This window comes from Boeremia exigua, assembly GCF_020726555.1.
Source record: "Boeremia exigua strain MPI-SDFR-AT-0100 chromosome Unknown C7974scaffold_1, whole genome shotgun sequence".
Classification (NCBI taxonomy): Eukaryota; Fungi; Ascomycota; class Dothideomycetes; order Pleosporales; family Didymellaceae; genus Boeremia; species Boeremia exigua.
In genome coordinates this window covers 1,157,932-1,182,132 of record NW_025763518.1, presented here as the reverse complement: position 1 = coordinate 1,182,132, position 24,201 = coordinate 1,157,932, and the positions used below count along the sequence as shown (strand labels likewise).

Below are 24,201 nucleotides of genomic sequence, written 5' to 3'. Positions count from 1 at the left end.
TCGACTACCGCGCGCTCAACCGCGTCCGTAACGTGCGCGAGCAGCTCCAACGGCTATGTGATAAAGTTGAGTTACCGCATAGCTCGACCGGTATTTCGGACCATGTCAAGATTCTCAAGGCGTTCACCAGTGGTTACTTCACTAACGTCGCCCGCTTGAACCGCGATGGGCAGAGTTACTCGACTGTCAGCCAGAAACTGAGTGTCTACATACACCCCAGCTCGTGCATGGCGCGGAAGCAGACGAGGGATCGCTGGGTCGTATTTTACGAGTTGACAAGTACGAGTAAAGAGTGGGTTAGGAGCGTGGCGCCAATCCAGGCAGAGTGGCTAACAGAGGTGGCCCCGCATTATCACAAGGCGAAGCAGGTGGAAGAGTGGACAGAGAAGAAGCAAAGTAAAGGGACAGGCAAGGTGGGTGTTGATCGATAAGTCGACGTTGATTTTGTTTATGAGCATAGCGCAAGGCACAGGCGTAGAAGGGACGACAAATTGTGGACTGATACCCTCTGATTCTACACAAGCGTTCTATCACGCTTTTATTTATATTTTACACTTTACAGCCACCTTTCTCGGTTTATTTTCCAACGTTCGTGAATCTCAGGTACGGCTTGATCTCCCTGACATCTCCAAACTTCTTCTTCGCATCCTCTGTGGTCACACTCGGCGGGACAATAACGTCGTCTCCAACGTTCCAGTTGATTGGCGTCACGACGCCCTTCTTGTCGCCTGTCTGCAGGCTATCAACCACCCTCAGAACCTCCGCGGTGTTGCGGCCAGTGCTTGCAGGGTAATCCATCTTAAGTCTGATCTTCTTGGCGGGGTCGATGATGAAGACAGAGCGGATGGTGAATGCGATGCCCTTCTCTTTGATGTTGTCGAGGTCGTCCTGCGCGATCATGTCATAGAGGAAGGCGACTTTGCGGTCGGCATCGGCGATGATGGGGAATTGGACCTTGGTGTTCTGTGTCTCATTGATGTCGTCTACCCACTGATCGTGGGAACTGAGGTCATTGGCGCTCTGGTAAACATCAGTGTTCAGTACACATTTTAGCCCAGACTCAACATACAAGTCCCAGCATCTGCACGCCACGAGCGTCAAATTCGCCCTTGAGCTTGGCGAAAGCACCGAGCTCGGTGGTGCAGACGGGTGTGAAGTCGGCAGGATGCGAGAACAGAATGGTCCATTTGCCATTGAGGAACTCGTGGAACTTGATTTGTCCGTGTGTTGTTTGCGCCTCAAAGTCAGGCGCAACCGACCCAATCCTCAAGCGTGGCTGCTCAGCCGGAATCGCGAGGCCGCGGCGGAACGGTGTAGCAGTAGGGCGCTGGACGCGCAGCGCAGGGCGGGCGGCGGAGCGGAGAGCTCGAGAAGCTGCACGGGGGATGAAAGCAGACATTGTGAGTTTCGATAGGTGTCAATGGGTTGCGATGATGCCGCTTCAGAGGTTTTGGCTTTCGACGGCGATACTAAAGTGGATTCGATGGCCATGGCGTCATCCCCACGCGGAAACAACGGCCTTGCCAAAAGGGATCCATCTGATGTGTCTCCAAACCACATGTCGATCATGTGTGGTGGTGTTGATCCTGAAGAGAGGCTTCACGTTGAGAATAATTTCAACGAGACTGTGACTGTGGTCGAACGCGCCATGCAGTGTCTCTCGTGTCACAGCAGCATCGATCGTTGAATCTGCACACCATTGTTGCTCTACTGCTGTCGCACATGGCTCTATGCCCTCTTAATCAATTCTCAGCCCTATATCGTTCATAAATGTACTGCAAAGGTCTTCCTTTCAACTCACTGTTTGGCATCATGAGATATTACGTCATTGGTCTTTCTCCACAACATACCGTAAGATCCGAGCCAGGATTATGGCAAGGACGACCAACATGTGGCTGGCATAAAACGGCGCCGATGCCCAGCGCAACGCGCGCGCACTGCGCTCACATCTAGTTGCCACATTCGCGAATCAACGCCCCCATTGTAACATTCACACGACGCCAGTATGTCAGTCGCATCCGCACCCGGAACAGGAGGCTTCCTCAAATACAACAATGGCCCGCCCAAGGTATTCATCACCGACTCAACTCCCCACCCACCTGAAAAAGCGCTCCTCTCCTGGAAAGAAGAAGGCTATGAGGTATCGTACCTCCAATACGACCCATCTGCACAATCCTCCTACATCCGTACCGTTCAAAGCCTGAGCAGCAATCTTCAGCTGGGCGAGCACTATGCGCTAATAGCCTACGGCGCAGCAGCCAGCGTCGTGCTGAAGACCGCCATGAAGCCGCTGAACAAGTGCTGTGCAATCGTCGCCTTCTACCCGCCCGTCTTGCCTGGCGTTAAAGTGAAATACCCCGAGAGCACGAATCCGCAGGTCCACGTCGCGAGCAAGAGCATGAGCAGTCCGCATCCAGAAATGGTCGACTGGAAGTTGTACCGCTACGCTGACTGCGCGACCGGATTTGCCGACCCAAACTCCAAGGCGTACTCACCGGGTGAAGCAAATTTGGCGTGGAGCAGGGCGCTGGCGTGCGTGCGCAGGGGGTTTAAGTTGGAGATTGATCTCGAGCCCGTGGTGCAGAACTTTTGGAACGCAAAGTACGAAGACGATGTGCCCGAGAGAGCAAGTATGAGCGTAGTAAAGAATATGACGCAGAACAGTCCGCATGTCACATTGCTCCCCACTCTACAGGGCGGCGTGGGGAGAAAGAAGCTCGAGGAGTTCTACAGAGAGTTCTTCGTTCCCAGTCTAGTTGAGGACTTCAAAATACGGTTGGTTTCAAGGACAATGGGCGTTGAGCGTATCGTGGATGAGATGGTGGTATCTTTCACGCATTCAGATGAGGTGGATTGGATTCTGCCCGGCGTTCAAGCAACAGATAAGTATGTTGAGATTGCCATGGTCAGTGTGGTAGCGGTCAGAGGAGGAAAATTGGTCTCCGAGCACATGTACTGGGACCAGGCCTCTGTCCTTGTGCAAGTTGGTCTACTGGACCCAAAACTGGTGCCTACAAAGTTCAAGAAAGAGGGAACGAAACAACTCCCGGTCGCTGGCGCTGAGGCGGCAAAACAACTTGTCGATCCGCAGCAGGGCAGGTACAATAAGCTGCTACACATGCACGGCCTGTTCGACGGTATCGACGGTAATTGAATGCTAGGAAGCACATTTCAACGAAGCTCTTTTGTTCTCTCAGCCTATGAAGCTGCATGTGGGTAATCTATACTCCTTCAGCACCCAGTACTTCCTCCGCAACCCTTCCCACTCGCCCTGCTCATCAAGATCAGGTACCTGTATTGTCTCCCACTCGGTGTCGAAACCTGCTTCGAAGAGATCCATCTCAACGATCTTGCCGTACACATCGTAGACGATCTGTCTGTCTGCACCCATGCCGTTGAAGAAGCCAAATTTGCCACCTTCGCCGTCTACACCACCTGAGGGGTCCAGCAAGCCGATGACATGTTCTGTGAAGAATTCGCGCAGCGCTTGGTACTCTTCAGCAAATGTGTCGAAATAAATGCCATCGAAGAGATCGCCCTTCTCAACGAGCCCTGGCACGATATCTTGCCAGCGGCCCTCGTGGATGACGACGCCAGGCTTTTTGTCCCACCCCTGCTCTTTCATGCGCTTCAAGACATCTGGATGCGCTTCGATGATATGGTGTGACTTTGGTTGCTTTTCCTGGAGAATGCCATCGATGATGCCCATCCCGTGCCCCACATTGAGAACACGCAGACCTGGTGCAGGGGCAAGCAACTCAGCAGATCGTTGCATAAGTGTTGTCTCCCACTCCATCATCACACCATTACCCGCCTCGTCGGTCAACCTGTCCCGGTCGAAGGTCAAATTCGAAGCCAGATAGTTGGGATTTTCAGTCGACTCGTCGCCTGGTGCAGCCTCCTGACTGACATCCGGGGTCTCCGCACCCTCTGCATCCAGAATTTCCACATCCTTGTTTGTCGCTTCAGTTTCGACTTCTGCCTCGTCTTCGTCCTCTTCGTCCTCTTCATCCGAGTCTCCACCAAGAAGCAGCTGATACTGGTCCAAGCGACTCAGCAGCAGCTCAGCGCGCACGCCAGCATCTACACAAAGCTCGTACAGCTCTTCCAAGCCGAGTCTTTGCGCAATGCATCCTGCTGTCTCGCCGTTCGCATCCAGATCGTTCCATATCGCGCCGTTTTCGAAGAGAAGCTTGACAGTCTTGGTCGCAGCTTCTATCTCGTTGTTCTCTGCTTCTTTGACATCTCCACTCTCCCCATTGGATTTTGTAGTAGACTCATCCTCGTCAGGCTCACAAGCAGCAATTGCGGCGTGGAGGGGTGTAAAGCCTGTCTCGGAGTCTTGGACGTTCGCGGAGGTGTTGCGGAGGAGGTTGCGCAACGCGGGGATATCGTGGTTTGCCGCTGCGAGTAGAATGCTCTGAGTAGAGAGATCTGTCTCGACGTCGAACGCGGGATCGTCCATATTTGTGGTGCGCTTTGTGAGTGGTTCTCCGTCTGCTCGCAGTAAAGGCTACAAGAGGGGCAGAAAAGTTTTAGTGGGGCAGGGTCCACGCTATCGATAAGTGGAACTACTACGTCATCGAGGCATGCCTCTGAACTTACAGAACGATGACTCGATTCGACTAGTAGCAGTTTCTAGTAGCCGTATTAAGAATTGAACCAACCGAGCCTAATAACAACTTAAGTACGTAGCAATCTACCTCCCCAAGACGTCCGATAGATGGTTGCCGCACATAATCACTGGGCTGCGTCCTATTTCTCCACTCCACTCCTCCGTCATATATGATTGATTGTCCATCATGCCAGCAAATGAGCAGATACGAACAGGAGCTTGCTTGTGCAAGAAGATCACGTTCCAGATTAGAGGAGAAGAGTTGAACTTTGCCATCTGTCATTGTACGAACTGTAGACGGAACTGTGGAGCAACATATACCGCGAACGCCTGGTTTCTGGACAATGTACAGGCTCGATTGTATGCTGGAATGACTAAGTACTGACTGCGTCCAGCAATTCGAGTGGAAGTCAGGCGACGACCTCCTGAAGCAGTTTGACGATAGAGAAACAGAAACCGGCGAAGTCGTTCATCGCTCATTTTGTGCCAACTGCGGTTCACCAATGTTGACAAAATCTCCTCGCATGCCAGGAATCGTGATCATACCCAGCGGAGTCTTCGACGGGCACCACAACTGGAAGCCAAGTTACGAGCAGTGGAGGCGAAGTAAGGACTGTTTTGTTGACCCTATACGAGCCGTCAAGGACGAGAGTCGTTACAATGAGCATCCAGATCTGAAAGAGTTTGAGAACATTTGGGACAAGAGTGGTACAAGGCCAGCCCAAGAGTTTATTGAACGCTAAATACACATATATATTGTTCGTACACCATTGCACATGTCTATAGCTTCGCGCTCTTGACTACCAATGCATTCGACTGTGTCAGGGTGTCAATGGCATCCCGCTCCATAGTCTTCGCCAGATCCTCGCAGGTCGGTATGTCGTGGATCAACCCTGCACACATTCCAAGGCTCCAAACTCCTGCATCGACATCACCAGTCTCGTACACACCCTGTCCGCGTTTGCCGCTCATCAGGTGTGCCACATCCTTGAACTCTACGTCCTTCTTCTCGTTTTCGATCTTGTGCACCTCGACCGAAACCTTGTTCTTGTGCAGCCTCGAGGTGTTCCTGAATTTGCGAAGGACCAGAATCGTATCGTTCTCCGTGGCCTTGACGATTGCTTCTTTGACGTTTTGGTGGATCGGAGACTCGACCGTGCACATCCACCGTGTACCCATGTTGACTCCAACGGCACCCAGCGCCAGTGCAGCCGCCAGTTGCCGTCCATTTGCGAAACCACCAGATGCGAGGTATGGGATCTTCAGCTGCTCCTTGCAGAGCGACAGGAGCATGAGCGATGTTGTGTCGTACTCTCCTCCATGGCCGGCACACTCGATTCCGTCGATGGAAATGCAATCCACGCCCAATTTCTCTGCTCGTAGCGCATGCTTCAGAGTGACACATTTGTGGAAGACGGTCACGCCGTTGTCTTTGAGGTATTTCAGAACTGGTGTTGGGTCGCCTGCTGTCTCAACAATCTTGATGCCCTCTTCGACTACTACCTTTGCATATGCAGGATAGTCTGGCGCATTCATCGAAGGGAGAAGGGTGATGTTGACACCAAACTGTACTGCATTTGGCTTCAACATGGACTTCGTCCTCCGGATCTCCTGGCGAAGTGCCTCAGGGGACGGCTGTGTGAGTGCAGTGAGGAACCCAAGTGCACCTGCATTCGCAACTGCGCTGATCATCTCTGCCTTTCCTACCCACATCATGCCTCCTTGCACGAGGGGAACGCGTATCCCAAGGGTCTCTGTGAGCCATGTTTTGATCGGCATCTTGTCGTGTGTTGGATTAAGAACGAAGTGGACGAGTGGCAATATGTACTAGAAGATCGAGGTAGTCAAAGTGATCAAATCGTAAAAAATAGAGACACAAGAGTGAAAAGCAGGAAGGAAAGTAACATGGGAGTAGCATGTGATGGATGTTTCATCCCGGCGCGAGTCAGCTTGCGGGTCGTTGAACCTCGGTACTTCCCCACAAAGGTTCCTGCCGATGCGACCACGAGACTCGCAGTCCTGTCTCTTACTGCGTCTGATCGCCGACGGGTGACCGAACGAACGACTAGGTAGTGTTGGTTACGTGACAACTGCGGACTGGTATCGCCTATTGAATTTTTTTGCAAACAGTGCGAGTTCTTGGAATCCAGAAGGCGCTCTCCTTCATCCTGAATCTTTGCAAATTACTCGACTACCCCGTGTTGGCAGGGCGCAATACATACTAGAAGCCGGGTTTCGCGCCGAACTTTTGATTTGATACGTTAGCTATTAGTACGTCTTTCAAAGCTCCCAAGTAAGTACACGTGGGTTGTGAACAGACACACGAAGGGTAAACACAATTACCGAAAACCACCAGCATGCAGCCGAATTGAACACGATCGAACGCTACCGTGTCCGTGCGCGTAATGCGCGGATTCGCGTAATGCGCCGAACCACCAAAACACCCCTATTATCTTACCTCCATAACAACACAACGCGATGGGATTAGAAGAAGCCCTTTTAGAGTGTGATACTTTTGCATCTGAAGATGAGATCCCGTGGTCTAAAATAGCTGAAAAGCATGGTGTTGTGCGGTCAACGTTGACGCGCACGTGGAGGGGTGAGACGCGGTCGCGTAATAAGAAGGCTATTGCACAGCAAAAGCTCACTCCACAACAAGAGGAGGAGCTTGTAACTTATATAGGAGAGCTTACTGCTCGTTCTATACCACCTACAAGGGAGATGATACAGAATTTCGCGTCTTCTGTGGCCAAGGAGCGTGTGAGCGAGAGCTGGGTTACTCGGTTTATTAACAACTACTCCATCCATCTCATCTCTCAATACTCAACGGGTATGGACGCCAATCGCCACAACGCTGATTTATACACAAAGTATGAGCTATACTTCAACCTACTACAACGCAAGGTCACTAAGTATAAGGTTGAGAGCTGCCACACATACAATATGGATGAAAAGGGGTTCATGATTGGGATCACTACTAGGACGAAACACGTGTTCAGTAGGCGGATGTGGGAGAAGGGGGAGGTCAAAGCATCACTTCAAGATGGTAATAGGGCCTGGGTTACGCTGCTGGCTTGTGTGTGTGGTGATGGGACTGCACTGCCGCCAGGCATCCTCTACGAGTCTGCCAACAGTACCATCCAATCAAGCTGGGTAGAGGAAGTACAGCCAGGGGTACACGACGTACTTGTTTCCTCATCACCTACTGGCTGGACCAACAACGATATAGGCCTTGCCTGGCTTCAACAGGTGTTTGATCGCTTCACCAAGACCAAGGCGCGGAGGAAGTGGCGCCTCCTGATCCTTGACGGCCATGGATCCCATATGACTATGGACTTCATTAACTACTGTGATCAGAATAAGATACTGCTGGCTATCCTTCCTCCTCACTCAACCCACACGCTGCAGCCGCTGGATGTAGTGATGTTCAAGCCTCTCTCAACTGCGTACTCAAAGGAGCTCACAACATACCTTCACAATGGCCAGGGACTATCAGTAATCAAGAAGAGCGACTTCTTCCACCTATTCTGGAAGGCCTGGACGAGCACGTTTACTCAGGAGTTGATACTCAAGTCTTTTGAGGCAACGGGTATAGCACCCCTCCAACCCAACGTCATCCTTCACCGCTTTGCTGAGCCTTCTCCCCAGGCCTCTGATGCTAGCGGAAGCTCTTCTTCAACTTATTCTGGCAAAGATTGGCTGAAAATAGAGACCCTACTGCGCAAGGTTGCCAAGGATGAGAGTAGTAAGGAGTTGAAGAAGATCAGCCGCTCGCTCCACCACATCTCAGTCCAAAACCAGCTACTCCACCATGAGATAGCAGGCCTAAAAGAGGTTCTTAAGACTCAGAAGAAGCACAAGAAGAAGAGCAAAGTCCTTGACTTCCAGGAACCTGAGGACTATTATGGTGGAGCAGTGTTTTACTCTCCTTGTAGGGTTGATAAAGCACGTCAGTATGAGCAGGTAAAACAACAAGAAGCTGAGGCAGAAGAGGCTAGAAAAGTAGAGATGGCTGAACTCAGGCACGCAAACAAGCTATACAAAGAGCGACTAGCTCAGGAGAAGCGTGAGCAGCGGGTGAGGGAGAAGGAAGAGAGAGACCGTGTCAAAGCCAAGAAGGCAGAAGAAGTAGCTGAACGCAAGGCTGAAAAGGAACGTCAGAAGCAAGCTCAGGACGCCCAGAAAGCTATACAATTGTCCCAAAGAGGCAATAAGACAGCTTCAAAAGCTTCTATAGTAAGAAGAAAGCCTGCGCGTCGTGGTATAGGTGCGCGTAGTCAACCAAAGCCTGCAACGCCTCCTCCACCAGCTCGCACACACACCACCCGCAGTGGCCGCACCGCCACTCTATATAAATAAAATATATAGGCAATAATTATCGCATAGACCTATAGAACACTCCACTAAACAACCTCGCAATAATAACTATTGTACGTGGCTCTACAACCTCATTTTTCAGGTGCACTTTAGGGGGTTTCGGCGCATTACGCGAATCCGCGCATTACGCGCACGGACACGGTACACCGTAAACAACCAGCGAACAGAACGGACCGACTCGAGAACTCCGAAAGGAGAGAGCGACATTTACTGAACTCAGAAAAAACCTTCTCGGCTATATATGCTGTCACAAACTCCAAGGACCCAGGAACTTACAATGGAGCTACGCAGCAAAGTCCTGTAGATCTTCGGTGTCGTACGGAGCACCAGACGTGTACTGAATTCAGTTTGTGGCCACAAGGAGCTTAAGGTACCTTTCCAAAGCAAAAAAGTAGCCACAGTGTCTTTGACGGCATCTCTTCACCGTCATCTTCACTGTCATCCTCAATGGCACTGGTGCAAAAGCACGTTCATGGCACAGCTCTAGAGGCTTTGCTTGACTGCTGGCACTACTGGTGATAAATTGATTTCGACTTGGGAAAGACCTAGACTCAGGACTCTGCGCTGTGTACCACGCAGCGCTTAAAGACATGCAGATTCTTAGGAAGGATAATCCTGCAAAACGACCTTTCATCGACCAACCAAACCAAGTGTGCAAAGATAAACGCTTGAGGCTCCTGTCGCTCCCGCATATTCTGCAGGGGAAACCGAGTCTCGGCTGTGCTTACTTTCATGAGCAAGCTGGTGTCCTATCATCGCCCTGCGTTTCAGCCTCACCTTTCAGCTGGACTCTTGGACACTGGTCCTACGACACGAACAGCATGTCCATACCTCCCTTTTCCGAACTGGAGAGCTAGAGCAAGACGCTCGCAGACCACAGCGCGTGCCCAATTCGAACGAGGAAAGTGTGGCTCCAGGCACGCGATTGACTTGAACGCAATGCTTGCGCTGTGTTACTATATTCGTACTTCGCATTCAGCTCAGAACGCCATGGGGCAATGCAATCTCGCGAAGGAGCTCTAGGTTTAAGATGCCAGCTCCGTCAACGTGCTGTTGTTTGCCCCCTCTTCGATCTTCGCTTCTTTAACATAAACGATTCGCATCGCTCTGCCTTTCTCATTCGGTCGGACATCCCGAACATGAAGGGCACTTCATCACTTGTCAGCCTTCTGGCTGCTCTGCCAGCGGTGCGAGGAGCCGCCTTTGCTGGCCCTTCGCCAACATCTACCAGTCCGAACCTTGCTTTGGGTGGCATGTCCTCGAAGCCAACTGCTCCACCGTCGATTGAAGAGCTTCGAAAACGACAGACAAACCTCTACCCCGAGACATGCGGCTGGATAGATGGCGTATACTGTAAGATTCTTAACTTCATGTCCGGGCGAGGCTGAAGCATGCACTGACACTGTACAGCAAATTCCGTGACATGCCCGGGATCACGCACATGCATGCAATACACTGGAGGCGCTGGAATGATCGGATGTTGCGACAGTGCCAACACTGTCGACTGTGGCTGGGCAAGTTCCTGCATCGACGCCGCAGCATACAGGTCTGGGTGTGGCACGAGCTGCGTCCTCAACACTTTCATACAAAAGTGCACAGAGTCCACTCTGCCATACTGCGCCACCTGGACTTTCCCCAGCAACGGTGTCATTGGCTACGGATGCGTTGCCTACTCAGAGACCAACATTGCGACAGTTCTGCAGCGCGCCACTGATGACCTCGGCGCCACAACGAGCATGACCCTAGCCACCGTTGTAGCGAACCCTGCTGTCACAGGATCAGGCAGCGGCACATCGAGTCGGAGGAGGAAGACGCTCGCCATCGGCGTCATAGTTGGTATCGTTGTAGTTGCAATCTTCGTAATCTGTTGCATCGCAGTTGGCATCTTCATTTGCCTGAAGAAGAAGAGAAAGCAACGCGAGATTGCAGCGAGTGCCCAGGCCATGGCTGCAGTCCATGCAACGCGTCCACAGTCGCAGTTCCCGCCACAGCAACAGGGATCTCAGTATCCTGCGCAACCGCCACAACAGCAAGCTCCTCCACATCAAATGCAGATGCAGCAACCGAGTCTTTTCCACCCGTCTGCCAATCAACAGGGCCTTGCGCCGGCTGCTCCACCCTACTTCCCACATGGCCAAGAGAGTAAACCGGGAGCATACATGTCAGTGCAGGAGTATCCTTCGACGCCAGTGTCGCCTGTTGTCTCGAGCCCCTCTACCCCAGCGCCGGTGTACGCTCAACCGCATGGTGTGCCTCCTCCCATGCCGGTGGTCAGCCAATATCAAATGAACCCCGATGCGCATGAGGTTGATGCGGTGAGTGTGCCGCACGTCCCGGGCCAGGGGGGACAGGTGCATGAGATAGGGAATGGAAAATAGAGTCAGGTGTTGGCAGACGGAGCATGCGCGGTTGTACTCAGTAGCTGAAAGTTGCTCTTTCGTTGGACTTCAAATCAGACTTGTAGAGGCTTCTAGGTCAATTGACAAATTCAAATCAATCGAGGGGTATCTATCAAGGAAATGACCGCTACTCGTGTCTCATGGGGCTGCTATCCACAGGCGTGCCCACAGCCGGACTCCCAAATGCTGGGCTGTCTGTTGCAAAAGGGTTTGGAGGGAGCACGTCTGGATCGTAGCCGTTGCTCCCCTCCTGTTTTCTTACAGGGAGAGGCGAGGCTTTCCATATTCGTATGCTTCGATCCAATCCCGCACTTGCGATCAGCTCCTCTTTAGGGTGCGTGTCTACAGCCAATACTGTATCGTCGTGGCCAGACAGTCGCTGAAGTACGTTCTTACTCGAGACGTCCCACAGCACAATCCCGCCCTCTTCGCTACCCGACGCTACGAAGGCATATGTCTCCTCTGGGTTTGTTCTATCACCATATGTGCCAAATGCGCCAGATAGTGAGTACTTGGCGTTTGTATGACCCTGATACGTCTTGACGCATCTCCCCTTGCCGTTCGCATAGTCCCACAGCCGTATGCACGAGTCTAGCGTGTGGGCTAGTATGTATTTTCCGTTCGGACTGAACTTGACGCTCGTCACTGATGCGTTGTCTTCGTGGACGAGTGTGCGCAGACACTGTCCTGTACTGGTGTCCCACACCCTGATCAGGCCGTCGTGCGAGCAAGATACAATCAGCGTGCCATCGCGCACAAAGTCAACTGCCGATACTGGATCAGAATGTGCTGGCAGAGATCGCATCACGCGTGCCGCACGCACGTCCCACAGGAACACTGCTTCGTCGTAGCTGCCACTGACAAGCATGTTGCCCTTGGGGCTGAAGGCTAGAGAATAGACATAGTTGTGATGCCCAATCAGCGGCGTTGGGTGCGCAAGCCCAGTCTGCACGTCCCAAAGGCGAATGCTCTTGTCGTCTGAGCCCGAGGCGAGGGTCGTGCTGTCGGGCGACCAGGTCAGCGTGTTGATGCCAGCGAGGTGACCTTCGAGCGTGTGCTCGAGCATGCCAGTCGAAGAGGACCAAATCTTTATCGTGGCATCGGCAGAGCCGGTTGCTATCCACAGTCCGTTTGGGGAGAATCTGAGGCAGGAGACTGCGCGCTTGTGGCCACGGAGGATGAGGTGGGGTGTGTAGTTTAGGGCAGTTGGTTTGCGAGGTGGCGGCGTGTTGCTTTGAGATCGCGAGCGCGAGTTCGAGGGCGACCGCGATCGCGATGGTGATCGCCGGCTATAGTATCGTCGCTCGTCTGCGCTGTCGTCCACATCATTGTCACGGTCCCTGCTGTACCGGCGCGCAGGCCGTTCTGCTAGTCTGTATTCTGGAGAGCCATTGCGAGGAGAGCGAGAGTTGGAGCGTTTTCGTGGCGGCGCATCGTCGTACTCGTCTTCGGTCTCCTCTCGCGAGCGCTTGATGGGAGAGCCCATGTTGTTTGTGGGTGTTGAAAGTTAGCAGTAGAACGCGGATTCCCTGTGTTCTGCCCGCAAGCGCGTAGGCGGTGAAGAGAGGCACAGGGGACCCCTGCTTGTGACGTGCCTCGGTCTGTGTACCTGATGGTGCATCGCCAAATAATTCCATCTCCTGAACAATTACCGCCATGATTCCCCCTGAGAAACCGACAAGTCTGCGAGTCCTATCGCTCAATTGCTGGGGCCTCAAGTTTATATCTACACTCCGCAATGAGCGCTTGACTGAGATTGGCCGCCAAATTGCCGCTGCAGATCCTCGTCCAGACATTGTCGGCCTCCAAGAATGCTGGACACAGCAGGACTATGAAGCCATTCGCGATCTCACCAAAGAGATACTGCCGTATGGAAAGTTTTATCATAGCGGCTGCTTTGGAGGCGGGCTTGCCATCCTATCCAGATGGCCAATTGAAGAGAGCAACATGGTGCGGTATCCGCTCAACGGACGACCTGCTGCTTTTTACCGTGGAGACTGGTTCGTCGGCAAGGGTGTTGCGTGTGCACGCATACGCATAGGGCCGGCTTCTAAAGACGTGGCAGAAGTCTTCACTACGCACGTGTGTATAGTGTTCTACCGTCGGAGTTCGTACTGACAGCCACAGCTTCATGCACCGTACGAAGCCGAACCGCACGATTCTTACATCTGCCATCGAACGGCCCAGGCATGGGAAATAGCAAAACTCATGCGTGCAGCTGCCGAGCGCGGGCATTTGGTCATCGGCATGGGAGACTTCAACATGGTCCCCCTTTCGCTGGCGCACCGCATTGTCGAGACACACGCTCCTGTGAAGGATGTATGGCGCATCCTCCACCCCGATTCGTCGCACGGCGCAGCGAAAGACAAAGTGGAGCAGCTACGCGGCGTTCCCATGCCAAATGCCGAGTTCAATCTCACAACGAATGGCACGACGTGTGACAGCGCCTTCAATTCGTGGAGATGGAACGAAGCACACAAGAAGCGGCTGAAAAGGGGCGAGAACGTGCAGATAGACCCTGCCGTGGACGACCCCAGCGCAAAGCGACTCGATTACATCTTCTTCAGCAGCGCACGACACCATGATGCAAACACGGGAGAGGAGACCGCTGAGTGGGAGCTTGAGCAGGCAAACGTTGGCATGACTATGCGCCATCCAACGCTACACTGCTCGCTCAGCGATCATTTTTCTGTCGAGTGCACGTTGACAAGGAAGGATAATCCCCACGCCGCGCACGCTTCCGACGTCGTCAATCGATACCTACCTATTGAGACGTACGAAGAGATCATAGCAACACTGGTCAAATACATGGACCGTCAACGATTGCAGCGTAAGTTGCGCATTGGGCACTTCTTCTTCCAACTTTCTGTGTGGGTCGCCTGCATGATTGGAGTCTGGTGGTCGCCGCACAACTATGTATCTTTCATATTAATGCTGTTGAGCTCGTTGGGGCTGGGTGTTGGTGTCATTGATGGATTGATGGGCTTGCTGTTTGGCGGCAGCGAGATGAGGGCGCTGAAGGAGTTTGAGTGGGAGGTGAGGAACGCAATGGATAGAGCATCAGACGCGGAGGAGCGATCGGATACCGGGAATCCTGCATAGCTTAATCTCAGACGAAATGTACACAAGTGGGTGATGCGGGCCTGTTTTGATGCACGTGCATTCGCGACGTGAACGGGCAGCCGCTAGGACCGGTAGGTACAAGCCGTTGTCGCTTCTCTGGCGGAGGTCTTCAAGGTAGCTCTGGAAAAAGCGTTCTAAATCAAAGAATAGATAGAGGACTACAGGTTCTTTCACTAAGGAGTAGCCTGGCCTGGAATCAGATAAACACATCTCGAAGTGGTTTGCAAGTTCACAGAGCTGATATCACTACAAGAGACCGCCAAGCCCATCCACGACCCATCAAGCGTCAACCCTCAGTGCATCGCCCTTCCCAAAAGACCACACCACACAAGCACCTGACAAACCTCAGAACAGAAAGTACGCGTCGCATAATCACAGCGACACTCCCACAAACGTCAAAAAAGGCGCAAGGCCCCCCAGAGCTGCGCAACAGCGACCGACCCCATCATGAGCAGCTCCCAGCCCCAAGCAGCTGGCGCTGGCCAGCAGCAGCAACAAGGCCCAAAGCTGCTCAAAGCTGACGATATACTTAGGCTGCACTGTCTGACGGAAGATGAGAAGCAGAAGTATAGGATACTCATGCAAAACACCTGGAATATGTTCAACAATGCTGCCGCAGGCAGTCCAGAGCAGGCTCAGGCGCGTCAGACATTGCAGCAGTTCTCCCAGAAGTTCATCGCTAGAGAGCGCGCACATAGAGCAAAGGTCCAGCAGCAACAGCAGGGCGGGCAAGGACAGTCTGGTCAGCCAAACGCAGGCGCACAGCAGAACTCGGTCAAGCAGGAAGGGCAGGGGAGTGCTGGAGAAGCCGCTGCGAATCAACAGCAGCCGTCGCAACCGCAGAATCAAGGCCAGCAGCGACCACAGAACCCCTCTGTAGACCCATCGATCATCAAACACGTTCACGAGTTTCCGTTTACGCTGCCACTGAACTTCACATTGGGCACCCCTGATGCCGATACAAAGCTCAAGGAATATAAGAATGGATACCTCAACATGTTGGCGAAGCAGGCGACACTGACCGAGAACATAAAGAGGATCCAGGCGCAGATACAGGAGCGAGGAAAGAGCGGGCAAGAGGTACCACAAGAACTGACGAATGCCAAGAACAAGGTCGAGGAGGAGTATTACCGCATGAAGGCTCAGATCGAGAAGTTTCGCGGCCTGCAGAAACAGTGGAAAGACGAGCGAGCTGGTCAAGGGCAGGGTGCACAGCCTACACAGCCCCAGCAAAATCCATCGCAGCAGCAGCAGCAGCAGTCACAGCCGCAGCAGCCACAACAAGCTCAACAGTCACAGCAGTCTCAGCAGCCGCAGCCGCAACGACAGCCTTCACTTTCGGGACCGAGCGGCCAGCCTGCAGTGAAGGAGGAGCCGCAGATAAAGATCGAGGGCGGGCTGCCGCAACTGCCGCAAACGCAGCAACTGCCGCAATTCAACCAGCAGCCACCTCAGAACGCCCAACAACCGCAACAGCAACTTCAACAGCCACAACAACAGCAGCAGCAACCAATGCAGCAGCAAGGGCAGTCACAACAACAATTGCAGCGCCCACCACCAGCACCGCATTCTCTTTCGATGCCTCAACATCAATTTCAACAGCAAGGACAACAAGGACAGCAAGGACAGCCACAGCAGCCTCAGTTGCCGCAGCAAGGACAGGCTCGACCGCAGATCAACCCACACCAGGCGAACATGCAACAGCAGCATCAGCAAAGCAACTCGCCGCACCCGCAGTCCGCGACGGGCAACGGTCCTCCAGTCCCGCTTTCTCACCAAGCTGCTGTCAGCGCCGCAAACCGCTCCTACACAGACCCTGCGCGGTCCAACACGCCCATGCAAGGCGGTCCAGCAGGCAACTTCCATGCGCCTGGCAGTCGCGAGCGCGAGCAGCTCAATAACCCCAAGATGCCAATCCCGCGCCATCTGAACGTCACATCACCCGTGCCTGTCAACATGGGTCAGCAGCGACCAACTATGAGCGGGCCGACCAACGGTGCACCGGGACCTATGGGTCAGCCTGTGATATCAAGGCCGCCACCGTTCCAGCTTGAAGGCGAAGGTGATCGCGTGCTCAGCAAGCGGAAATTGGACGAGTTGGTGAGGCAAGTCACGGGCGGGAGTGAGGAGGCGCTGACACCAGAAGTTGAAGACGTAAGATACTATAAACGAAGCGACTTCTCAAGCAAAGCTAACAGTAACACGTAGGCGGTCCTCCAGCTCGCAGACGATTTCGTTGACAATGTCATCTCCAACGCTTGCAAGCTGTCCAAGCTCCGCGACAGCCCGCAACTCGATATCCGCGACATCCAGCACGTTCTTGAGCGCAGCTATAACATTCGCATTCCAGGTTACGCATCGGATGAGGTGCGCACAGTGAGGAAGATTGTGCCGGCGGCCGGGTGGGTGGACAAGATGAAGGCGGTCAACGCAGCGAAGGTTATGGGTGGAAAGACCGACTTTTAAAGGGTGGAACAGACTCCAGGGAGCTTAACCTGTTGAGCGGATGAGACTCGAGGAGGATATAGGGCTGGTGAAAATATTTGGCAGGAACAAGGCTATCTGGAATTCTTGGTCGATGGTGGAGGAGTATTGTAATGCACGGGTTGCACAGCAGCTCAAAGATTCTTACGATTTGATGCACAGAGAGGATTTATTACCTCTGGAATACAAAAGGCTATTCCTTTCCCACGTGCACGCATTCACAATGCAAAAAGGTCGAGGCATATGCACCGCTACTTACTGATCAAGGAAAAGTAGCTGGGAGGTATTCAGCTACGCTCGCGATTCACTGTCGACGTGTAAAGTGCAGAGTTTCCGTGAGTTTATCTGATCTAGCCAGTTACCAGGGTTGGTCTGCAACCCACCACAATGAAGAGTTGTCTACAAATCACCGTTCCAGCGCACAGGGACAGACAAGACAGCCGGTCTTAGCGCAACCAGCGAAGAAAGAATCTTCACAACTGGGGCAGCACATCGTGTGGGGCATGCATCACCACGAATGCCCTCAACTGCCATGTATATATTTAACGTAGATTTCCGCTCTTTCATCAACAGAGTAACATCTGGCCTAATGGCCCAATGGCAAGGCGCTTGACTACGATTCGTTCGGTAATCAAGAGATTCCAGGTTGTAAGTATTCACTGCACTCAACAGTACGCAAGTTCGATTCCTAACTCCCTCTAGCGACCCCTGGTTAGGTCAAAACACCAATTTCTTTTTTGCTGTTTTTTGTGCGGTGCAGGAGGTGGGGCAAACGGGCCTGGAGGGGTCATTCTTCTGGCTCTGCCGGTCAATTTTACTTTTTGGTTGTTATTTGTGATAATCGTTACTTTGATTTTTTATGCTACGTAGTGATCTGTTCCACCGGCAAGGATAGCAAGCTTCTAGCACGATGTCGCGCCTTCAACGTATTATCACTAGCTTTTGCTGCGCTGCCCAGCTCATCTAGTAGCGTAAATAGATATATTTACATCCAGAACTCAAACAGACAACGGGAGACCGACGTCGGCCTCCCAGACACAGCGTAGTGTGTGCCTCATGCTCGCAAATGTACAGTACTAATACAGGTCAGGGTCAAAACGCTCTACTTTCTCCGCTGCAGCACCTTGGTGCACATCTCAATCAGGCCGTTCTTGGCATCGCTGTCGGGGAACGGCGCGATGGCCTCGATGGCCTTGTCGACGTAGTCCTGGGCCAGGGCGCGCGTTTGCTGGAGGCCGGTGCTGGCGAGTACGATTTCGCGTGCCTAGGCAGAGTCAGCGTTCCTTCTCCAGTCTTTCGGGATGCAATGTGTCTTACCTTCTGCGCGTCGCCCTTCTCGCCAAACTTCCTGCCCACGAGCTTGCCTAGCGTCTGGTTGTCCTTCCACGCGAACAGCAGAGGCGCCGTTGCAAGACCTAGCTCTAAATCCGCACCGCCTGGCTTCCCTAGCTCCTCGCTGCTTATTGTGTAGTCCAGCATGTCGTCGACCAGCTGGAAGGCCATGCCCAGGTTCTTTCCATACTGGTAGCTCGCCTCGACGACCTCCGGCGTACTGCCACCCAGCACAGCAGCGGCGCGACACGACTTCGAGATCAGAGAAGCTGACTTGAGGTATGTCTTCTGCAGGTAGTACGTCACGGTGTCTTCGGTCCAGACAGGGTTCTTCTCGTCGCGGGCGGTGTTCTTCAGCTGCATGAACTCGCCCTCAACGAGGTTGGCAATAACAGTCGCGAGCAGCTCTGTCACTTCAGGGTCCCGCAGCCGTGCGAGCCCGACTGAGGCGCGGCCGAGGAGGAAATCGCCGGCTAGGACAGCCATCTTGTTGCCGAACTCGACGTTTGCGGAGGGCGCGCCGCGACGAGCAACAGAGTGGTCGATAACGTCGTCGTGGAGGAGGGAAGCGGTGTGGATGAGCTCCGTGATCTCGGCCAGGCGGCGTTGCGAGGGAAGAATGTCGGAGTCAGTGGAGGTGTAGGCGGCGTCGTGTGTGATGTCGGATATGCCGGCTCCCGGGTTGCCGTCACTGAGTATCGATGAGCTGGTAATTGGTTCGTCGACGCTGTTGCTGCCACTTCCTCCACGCGCGATCTTGGGGGTCAATGCTGTAGCTCTGCTCATGAGCAGAACGAGCATAGGGCGCACGTATTTGCCCTCGCTTTGTGTGTAGTATTTTGCGACCGTGTCCAGCGTAGGGTGCCCGGAGCCGAGTAGCGATCGTATGTTCCCCGTCAAAAACTTCATCTCGCGTGCTACTGTCTGGAAGGGATCCATCTTCAGCGGCGCATCTGGTGGCGGCGCGGCCCTGATGTGCTGCGCAACGCTAGCAGCTTGCGCAGCGGCTGCCCACGAGGACTGGTTTCGCCGCCTGGCAGAGTGATGTGTCGAGACATGAGGCTCTTGTGTGCGGACGACGCTATGGTAGGGACATGTCGATATCGAGAGTCGTGACGTTGAGGTTGCAGGGTAGTAAGACCGCTGGGCAAAACTGCTCACCAGCCGACTCGAGCGCCTCATCATTGAATTCTCAGGTATGAAAAAGACGGGAAAATGATGGTCCAGGCGCGATCAATGTGTGCCCGAGGAATTGGGGGATGTTCGGAAGAGATGACCGGGCGCAGCCGCTATCAACACTGGAAAGGGAAGTTTTACAAAGTCATGATGATAGCATAGCGCCAAGGCTGTCGGCGCGAGTAATTGTCGCGTCGGCCTCCGCGATCTGACAGGCACCAGTGATGCACGTCTACAACCGCAACAATGGTACTCCTCACGGTGACACCCGGTATAGCCAGGGCTTTGTCGCGAGTCGCAGAGATACTGCCCGAAGAATTCTCGAAGCTGCAGAAGCCGTCTGAGCCTGTCCTCGCCGCACCTAAACCCGGTAACCCCATCTCGCACAGCCAGCTGATCGACCTGTCGAAGCTTGTGAAGCAGCTGCCTCCCAATTCGCACCACAACGATGACACAACGAACGACGCCTCCGTAGAGATTGAAACACCAACAACTCTCAATGCACTCCTCCGTAACACCACGATCTACGTACCACCCCCACCGCCCAAGAAGCAGCAGACGCCCGAGTACCACGCCCTCATGGCCCGCCTCCGCGCCGAAGAAGAAGCCCGCGCCTACGAGCGCATGCTAAATCCACCTCCCACGCGCGAGACATTCACCCAACGTTTCCCAAATAGCCGCAACCGCATGCCCGACCACTTCACCATCGGCGTCGACGAAGTAGACGACGTTTCGTACGAAGAAGTGCACCGCCAGATAATCCTGATAATCAACGTCCTGATATCCATTGTCTGCGTCGCCGTCTTCGTGTGGGTGGCAGCGCGACACTGGTCTGTTGGCAAGCGACTGGGGCTCTCTATGGGCAGCTCGCTGGCTGTGGCCATCGCTGAGGTGGTTGTGTACAGCGGCTACGTCAGGAAGGTGCAGGAGGCGAAGACAGCAGAGAAGAAGAAACCGGAGATCAAGGAGATCGTTGCAAGCTGGGTGTTGGATCGGAGTACGAATGAAGAAGCTGTCTTGACTACATCCAAGGAGAAGGCCGACGATGGGGTGAGATACAGGAAGGGCAAACATCGCTGAACACGTGGATAAAGCAAACGCCGACACATGCCAAAGAACAACTCCCACAATGCTTCTCAGATGCCACCTACGCCAAGCTTGTAAACAATGAGGCAGCTCAGACACCTACACTACTTCTTCTTGTTCCGCCCAGCCACGCCCCCGGCGAACCGACCAAGGTTACTGAGACTAGATCTGGGTTTGTGGCCTTGGGCTGCGTTCGCTGCGGCTTGTGTAACCGGTGGCCTCGTCGCTCCGGCTGGCGAATTCGGTCGCAGCCCCGCGTGTTTGGGTGGCACTGCTGGTGGAATTCTCGATTCTTTCTCCTGGACCGTGTCGAGGCCGGTTGGCATGTCCTCGCCCATGGTCGCATGTGACGCGGTGCGCCTCGCCTTCTCTTGAGTCGCCTTGAACCTGTCGAGGAGCTCGTTCCATTTGACGCTGCCTTCTTCTCTGGCCTTGAGTCGATTGGGACGCTCAAATCCGGATGCAGAGGGGCCTTGGGGTGCGCTGGAGGTACCAACTTCTGAGCTCTTTTGCCTCAAATGGTTTAGGGTATTGGATTGGGGTACATACGTGCGTGGAGCAATGTGCAGGTAGCCAATAGCAGACACGCTGTTCAGCCTGTTCTTCAACGCCGCAAACGCGGAAGATTGTGGGAGAAGCATGAGGAGTCCGTACAAGCATTTGTAGAGGTGCGGATACCTCTCTGGCTCGAGAAGCTGGATGCGGAGATCTGAAACAAATCAATTGGCGGCACGTCGCAAAAGTGTGATTGCGACTTACACGTAAACACAGGCGACTCTAGCAATTGCACAAGCTTGTCGATTTGGATGAGAGTGTTGACAGTCATCTCAAGATCGGCACTGCGATTGTCAGCCGGATTATGCAGACACATCAACCTTATGTGGACTTACAATATTTGAAGCAGGTGGTAAGCCTGTTCATAAGCCTGAGCTAGGAGACACAGTGAAAAAGTAGCCACTGCATTGTGGCACCAAGCCTTGAAAAGTGTAACGAAGAATGACTGCCCGTCCTACTCGAGTTAGTCCAAGTGGTGCTTGAAATTTAGAGGGATATGTACCCTGTTTTCTAGGTTGCGCAATCGCCTCCGAAGGTCGGCAAGCTCGGGTGCCGTGATGAGGTTATTATTGAGGTTTTGAACCATGATGCTCGCAAACTCGACGTCCTCATCTTTCGCGATACAATCGGCCATTGTGCGATAGATCTTCTCGGCGCTCAGTGTGAGACACAGTTGCCTGATAATGAGATTGCCTCGTGTCTCAAGCAGCCTGCGATCTGTGCAAAACAGCTTCAAGAGATTGACCATAAAAGAGGTGAAATAGGTGTCGTCGCTGTGCATGGATATCTGTGACAGCAGTAGCAGGTCACGGGTCACGACAGCGTCAGAGGGATCTGAGAGTGTCTTGAGTAGGGCGGGAAAAGTGCCATCATCGACTGTGAGTATCTGAAAAATTGTCAGCAGGAGATATAGCAACACCGCAGACTGTGCTGACCCTGCCAGGCGCCATCCTATGCAACATGATCAGCCATGCAATAGCCGCTACTCGTGTGGCTTCGTGCTCATTGAGGAACTGCAAGGTAAGTGCGCTAACAGCAGCCTGATAGTCCAGTTCGGGCACTTGGCGCGGTGAGGGGTCACGATCCTCTGCTGGTGTCGGTGACTGTGTGCCCACTTTGTTTTCTGGTACCTGCTCGCGAATTACTGCCTTTAGAAGCCTGCTCGAGAGGTTCGAGTCGCGCCGCTGGGTGCCTGTAAGCTCTTTACCCAATTCAGAGAGTGAAGGCGGCAGCAAGATCTTATCTCCAACGTTGCTATTCGGCGGGCGGTCCTCGGAGAGCGACATTATGTAGTCCATCAACGCAGCATTGACCTTGATCGCCTCTTGGCGAACCTCGTCAACATCGTGCGACATGCGCGGTAGCACGTGTGAGAGCAGGCTGGGGACAAACGGCGTAATGTCCTCGGGGCAGATCTCGAAGAAGGCGTGGATCCAACGGAGGGCGGTGAGCACAATGCTTGTCTGCTCTTCTTCGGCGTCTATGGTAATTAGTGCCGAATCGACATGGTGGAGGCGGACTCATACCTGACGGCGAACTCAAAAAGCCCACAAGAATCTCAAGAATCTTGGGGTGATCAACGTGCACATCCTGCCCAGGGATCCAATCGCCATCTCCGTTAACAGACTTTCCACTATCACCTGACATTGACTCGCTGCCAATGGTTGTGTGGTCGCCCTCTTCAACGGACGCTTGGTGGTCAAGCGGTATGCTGCCCGTGGCTTCACTCTCGTCACCGATGTCGCTGCGAGTGCTTGATGACGTGGACTGTCTTCGGCCGTCCTTGCTATGACTTCTCTTGCTTTCTGCAATGCCTTTCTTGATCCGCGCGATCTTCCTGATCTCATTCAAGAATCTCTCGAGCGCAACGTGTGTCATGGTATATACATCTGTGTTTGAGTCGCTAAGGAATTTGAACAGCCCACCAAGGAAACGGGGTAGGTGAGCAATGAGCTCGAGATCCGGTATGGAGTCGAGCAAAGTTACCCAAGCGACTAAGAATGAGCGTGTGAACGGGTTGATGACATTTATCCTCTCCTCAAGAAGGGGCAAGAATCGTTCGAGGCTGAAGGCAGTCTCGAGATGGTGCGCAGGATGGTCGGGAGAGTCGTCCGGGTGACCTGGTGATTCGTTGAGTAGGTGAAGGACAGATACGTATGAGGCAGCGGACTCGGACACGATGTCTTTGACTAGACGATCGAGCAGCTCAGCTCCGTTCTTGACTGACAACTCCGAATCGGCGGCCAGCTGTAAGACTTGTGTCAGCAGCCTCCTATGTAGTTGCTGTTTCCAAGCTCACCTTGCACAGCGCATCGAACACTTGGTTGAAATAGACAAGTATTTCGCCCTTTGCGACCTTGGCAATATTGTACATGCTCTCGCATGCATAGTACCTGACACGAGCATCTGAGTCGGAGAAACAGGCGAGGACGGGGGGGACGATTTCTTCGAGGTAGCGTGCGACTTCCTAGACAACATGAGCAAGGCTTCACAAAGAGACAGGCCTGCACGCACAGGTCCCAGTGCTATTGACGCCGCAGCAAGACCGATGAGGCCTCCATTGCGGGCGTGAGGCTGGTGGACGGCATATGCGTAGTGGTGGCAGAGCTCGTGCACGATCTTGGCTATCCGGTCGTGGTCCTGCGCATTGAGTGCATCTCGAATAAGGCCCTCGAGCTCGAGTGCGCCGCTTTTGCGCTTGTCGTAGAGCTTATCGTTAAGCGCTTTGGTGATGTTGGGGTCCATATTGATAGAGTGCGGCGGCCGCCTTTACATGTCGCGGCTATGGGTGCATCGTCGTCGGGAGCGCGGGCGGGTAGGCGCAGAAGTGTGGATGGCCGTTGGCAGGTGCGGTTGTTGTCGCGTCGTGCATGCTTCAACACGGCCCAGAGATGCGCGGGGACGTCATCGCACCTCTGCAGAGCCATCCCTGCCTGGTGCGCGCCAACGCGGGACGCTGAAAGCCAGCAACGGCTGCGCGCACGACTGTCGCACAAACAACTGACAGGGCGAGCTTTTGGGTCTCCTGGAGCGACGCTTGAGCCTGATCTGCGC

The 24,201-nt window shown here is 53.6% G+C and overlaps 12 protein-coding genes across 12 annotated transcripts; 6 read left to right on the top strand and 6 right to left on the bottom strand.

Moving 5' to 3' along the window:
• Positions 1 to 576: 576 nt before the first annotated feature.
• C7974DRAFT_407616 (mitochondrial peroxiredoxin-like protein Prx1) lies at positions 577 to 1,399 on the bottom strand (the record flags this gene model as incomplete). The annotated part of the gene is made up of 2 exons (XM_046143253.1): positions 577 to 1,020; positions 1,070 to 1,399. 2 exons carry the CDS (start codon positions 1,397 to 1,399, stop codon positions 577 to 579), a joined length of 774 nt encoding a protein of 257 aa, XP_046002655.1.
• A 478-nt stretch (positions 1,400 to 1,877) lies between these two features.
• Positions 1,878 to 3,188, top strand: C7974DRAFT_9352 (dienelactone hydrolase). The gene has a single exon (XM_046147548.1). It carries the CDS (start codon positions 2,006 to 2,008, stop codon positions 3,152 to 3,154), a length of 1,149 nt encoding a protein of 382 aa, XP_046002654.1. The 5' UTR covers positions 1,878 to 2,005; the 3' UTR covers positions 3,155 to 3,188.
• Positions 3,175 to 4,634, bottom strand: C7974DRAFT_9345 (arginine N-methyltransferase 2). The gene has a single exon (XM_046147545.1). It carries the CDS (start codon positions 4,463 to 4,465, stop codon positions 3,194 to 3,196), a length of 1,272 nt encoding a protein of 423 aa, XP_046002653.1. The 5' UTR covers positions 4,466 to 4,634; the 3' UTR covers positions 3,175 to 3,193.
• On the top strand, positions 4,635 to 5,377 carry C7974DRAFT_9346 (Mss4-like protein). The gene is made up of 2 exons (XM_046147546.1): positions 4,635 to 4,961; positions 5,011 to 5,377. Exons 1-2 carry the CDS (start codon positions 4,803 to 4,805, stop codon positions 5,356 to 5,358), a joined length of 507 nt encoding a protein of 168 aa, XP_046002652.1. The 5' UTR covers positions 4,635 to 4,802; the 3' UTR covers positions 5,359 to 5,377.
• C7974DRAFT_382479 (uncharacterized protein) lies at positions 5,369 to 6,548 on the bottom strand. The gene has a single exon (XM_046140680.1). It carries the CDS (start codon positions 6,392 to 6,394, stop codon positions 5,396 to 5,398), a length of 999 nt encoding a protein of 332 aa, XP_046002651.1. The 5' UTR covers positions 6,395 to 6,548; the 3' UTR covers positions 5,369 to 5,395.
• A 3,583-nt stretch (positions 6,549 to 10,131) lies between these two features.
• C7974DRAFT_429887 (uncharacterized protein) lies at positions 10,132 to 11,370 on the top strand (the record flags this gene model as incomplete). Its single annotated transcript, XM_046144669.1, has 2 exons — positions 10,132 to 10,345; positions 10,403 to 11,370. The coding sequence occupies 2 exons, from the start codon at positions 10,132 to 10,134 to the stop codon at positions 11,368 to 11,370; spliced, it is 1,182 nt and encodes a 393-aa protein (XP_046002650.1).
• A 92-nt stretch (positions 11,371 to 11,462) lies between these two features.
• C7974DRAFT_382474 (WD40-repeat-containing domain protein) lies at positions 11,463 to 12,887 on the bottom strand. Its single transcript, XM_046140679.1, has one exon. It carries the CDS (start codon positions 12,875 to 12,877, stop codon positions 11,519 to 11,521), a length of 1,359 nt encoding a protein of 452 aa, XP_046002649.1. The 5' UTR covers positions 12,878 to 12,887; the 3' UTR covers positions 11,463 to 11,518.
• Positions 12,888 to 17,251, top strand: C7974DRAFT_459673 (uncharacterized protein). The gene is made up of 6 exons (XM_046146115.1): positions 12,888 to 13,473; positions 13,519 to 14,427; positions 14,893 to 15,390; positions 15,424 to 15,512; positions 15,552 to 16,668; positions 16,723 to 17,251. The coding sequence occupies exons 1-6, from the start codon at positions 13,048 to 13,050 to the stop codon at positions 16,978 to 16,980; spliced, it is 3,297 nt and encodes a 1,098-aa protein (XP_046002648.1). The 5' UTR covers positions 12,888 to 13,047; the 3' UTR covers positions 16,981 to 17,251.
• Positions 17,252 to 17,560: 309 nt separating this feature from the next.
• C7974DRAFT_8745 (uncharacterized protein) lies at positions 17,561 to 18,003 on the top strand. The gene is made up of 2 exons (XM_046147429.1): positions 17,561 to 17,646; positions 17,701 to 18,003. Exons 1-2 carry the CDS (start codon positions 17,596 to 17,598, stop codon positions 17,866 to 17,868), a joined length of 219 nt encoding a protein of 72 aa, XP_046002647.1. The 5' UTR covers positions 17,561 to 17,595; the 3' UTR covers positions 17,869 to 18,003.
• A 97-nt stretch (positions 18,004 to 18,100) lies between these two features.
• On the bottom strand, positions 18,101 to 19,269 carry C7974DRAFT_407606 (isoprenoid synthase domain-containing protein; the record flags this gene model as incomplete). The annotated part of the gene is made up of 2 exons (XM_046143252.1): positions 18,101 to 18,262; positions 18,316 to 19,269. The coding sequence occupies 2 exons, from the start codon at positions 19,267 to 19,269 to the stop codon at positions 18,101 to 18,103; spliced, it is 1,116 nt and encodes a 371-aa protein (XP_046002646.1).
• Positions 19,270 to 19,633: 364 nt separating this feature from the next.
• Positions 19,634 to 20,641, top strand: C7974DRAFT_8853 (endoplasmic reticulum-based factor for assembly of V-ATPase-domain-containing protein). Its single transcript, XM_046147441.1, has one exon. It carries the CDS (start codon positions 19,753 to 19,755, stop codon positions 20,584 to 20,586), a length of 834 nt encoding a protein of 277 aa, XP_046002645.1. The 5' UTR covers positions 19,634 to 19,752; the 3' UTR covers positions 20,587 to 20,641.
• Positions 20,642 to 24,190, bottom strand: C7974DRAFT_9023 (vacuolar protein 14 C-terminal Fig4p binding-domain-containing protein). Its single transcript, XM_046147472.1, has 8 exons — positions 23,662 to 24,190; positions 23,447 to 23,614; positions 22,674 to 23,394; positions 22,083 to 22,627; positions 21,650 to 22,033; positions 21,483 to 21,601; positions 21,352 to 21,431; positions 20,642 to 21,301 (listed from the first exon to the last, which is right to left on the bottom strand). Exons 1-8 carry the CDS (start codon positions 23,890 to 23,892, stop codon positions 20,697 to 20,699), a joined length of 2,853 nt encoding a protein of 950 aa, XP_046002644.1. The 5' UTR covers positions 23,893 to 24,190; the 3' UTR covers positions 20,642 to 20,696.
• Between the last annotated feature and the right edge of the window lie 11 nt (positions 24,191 to 24,201).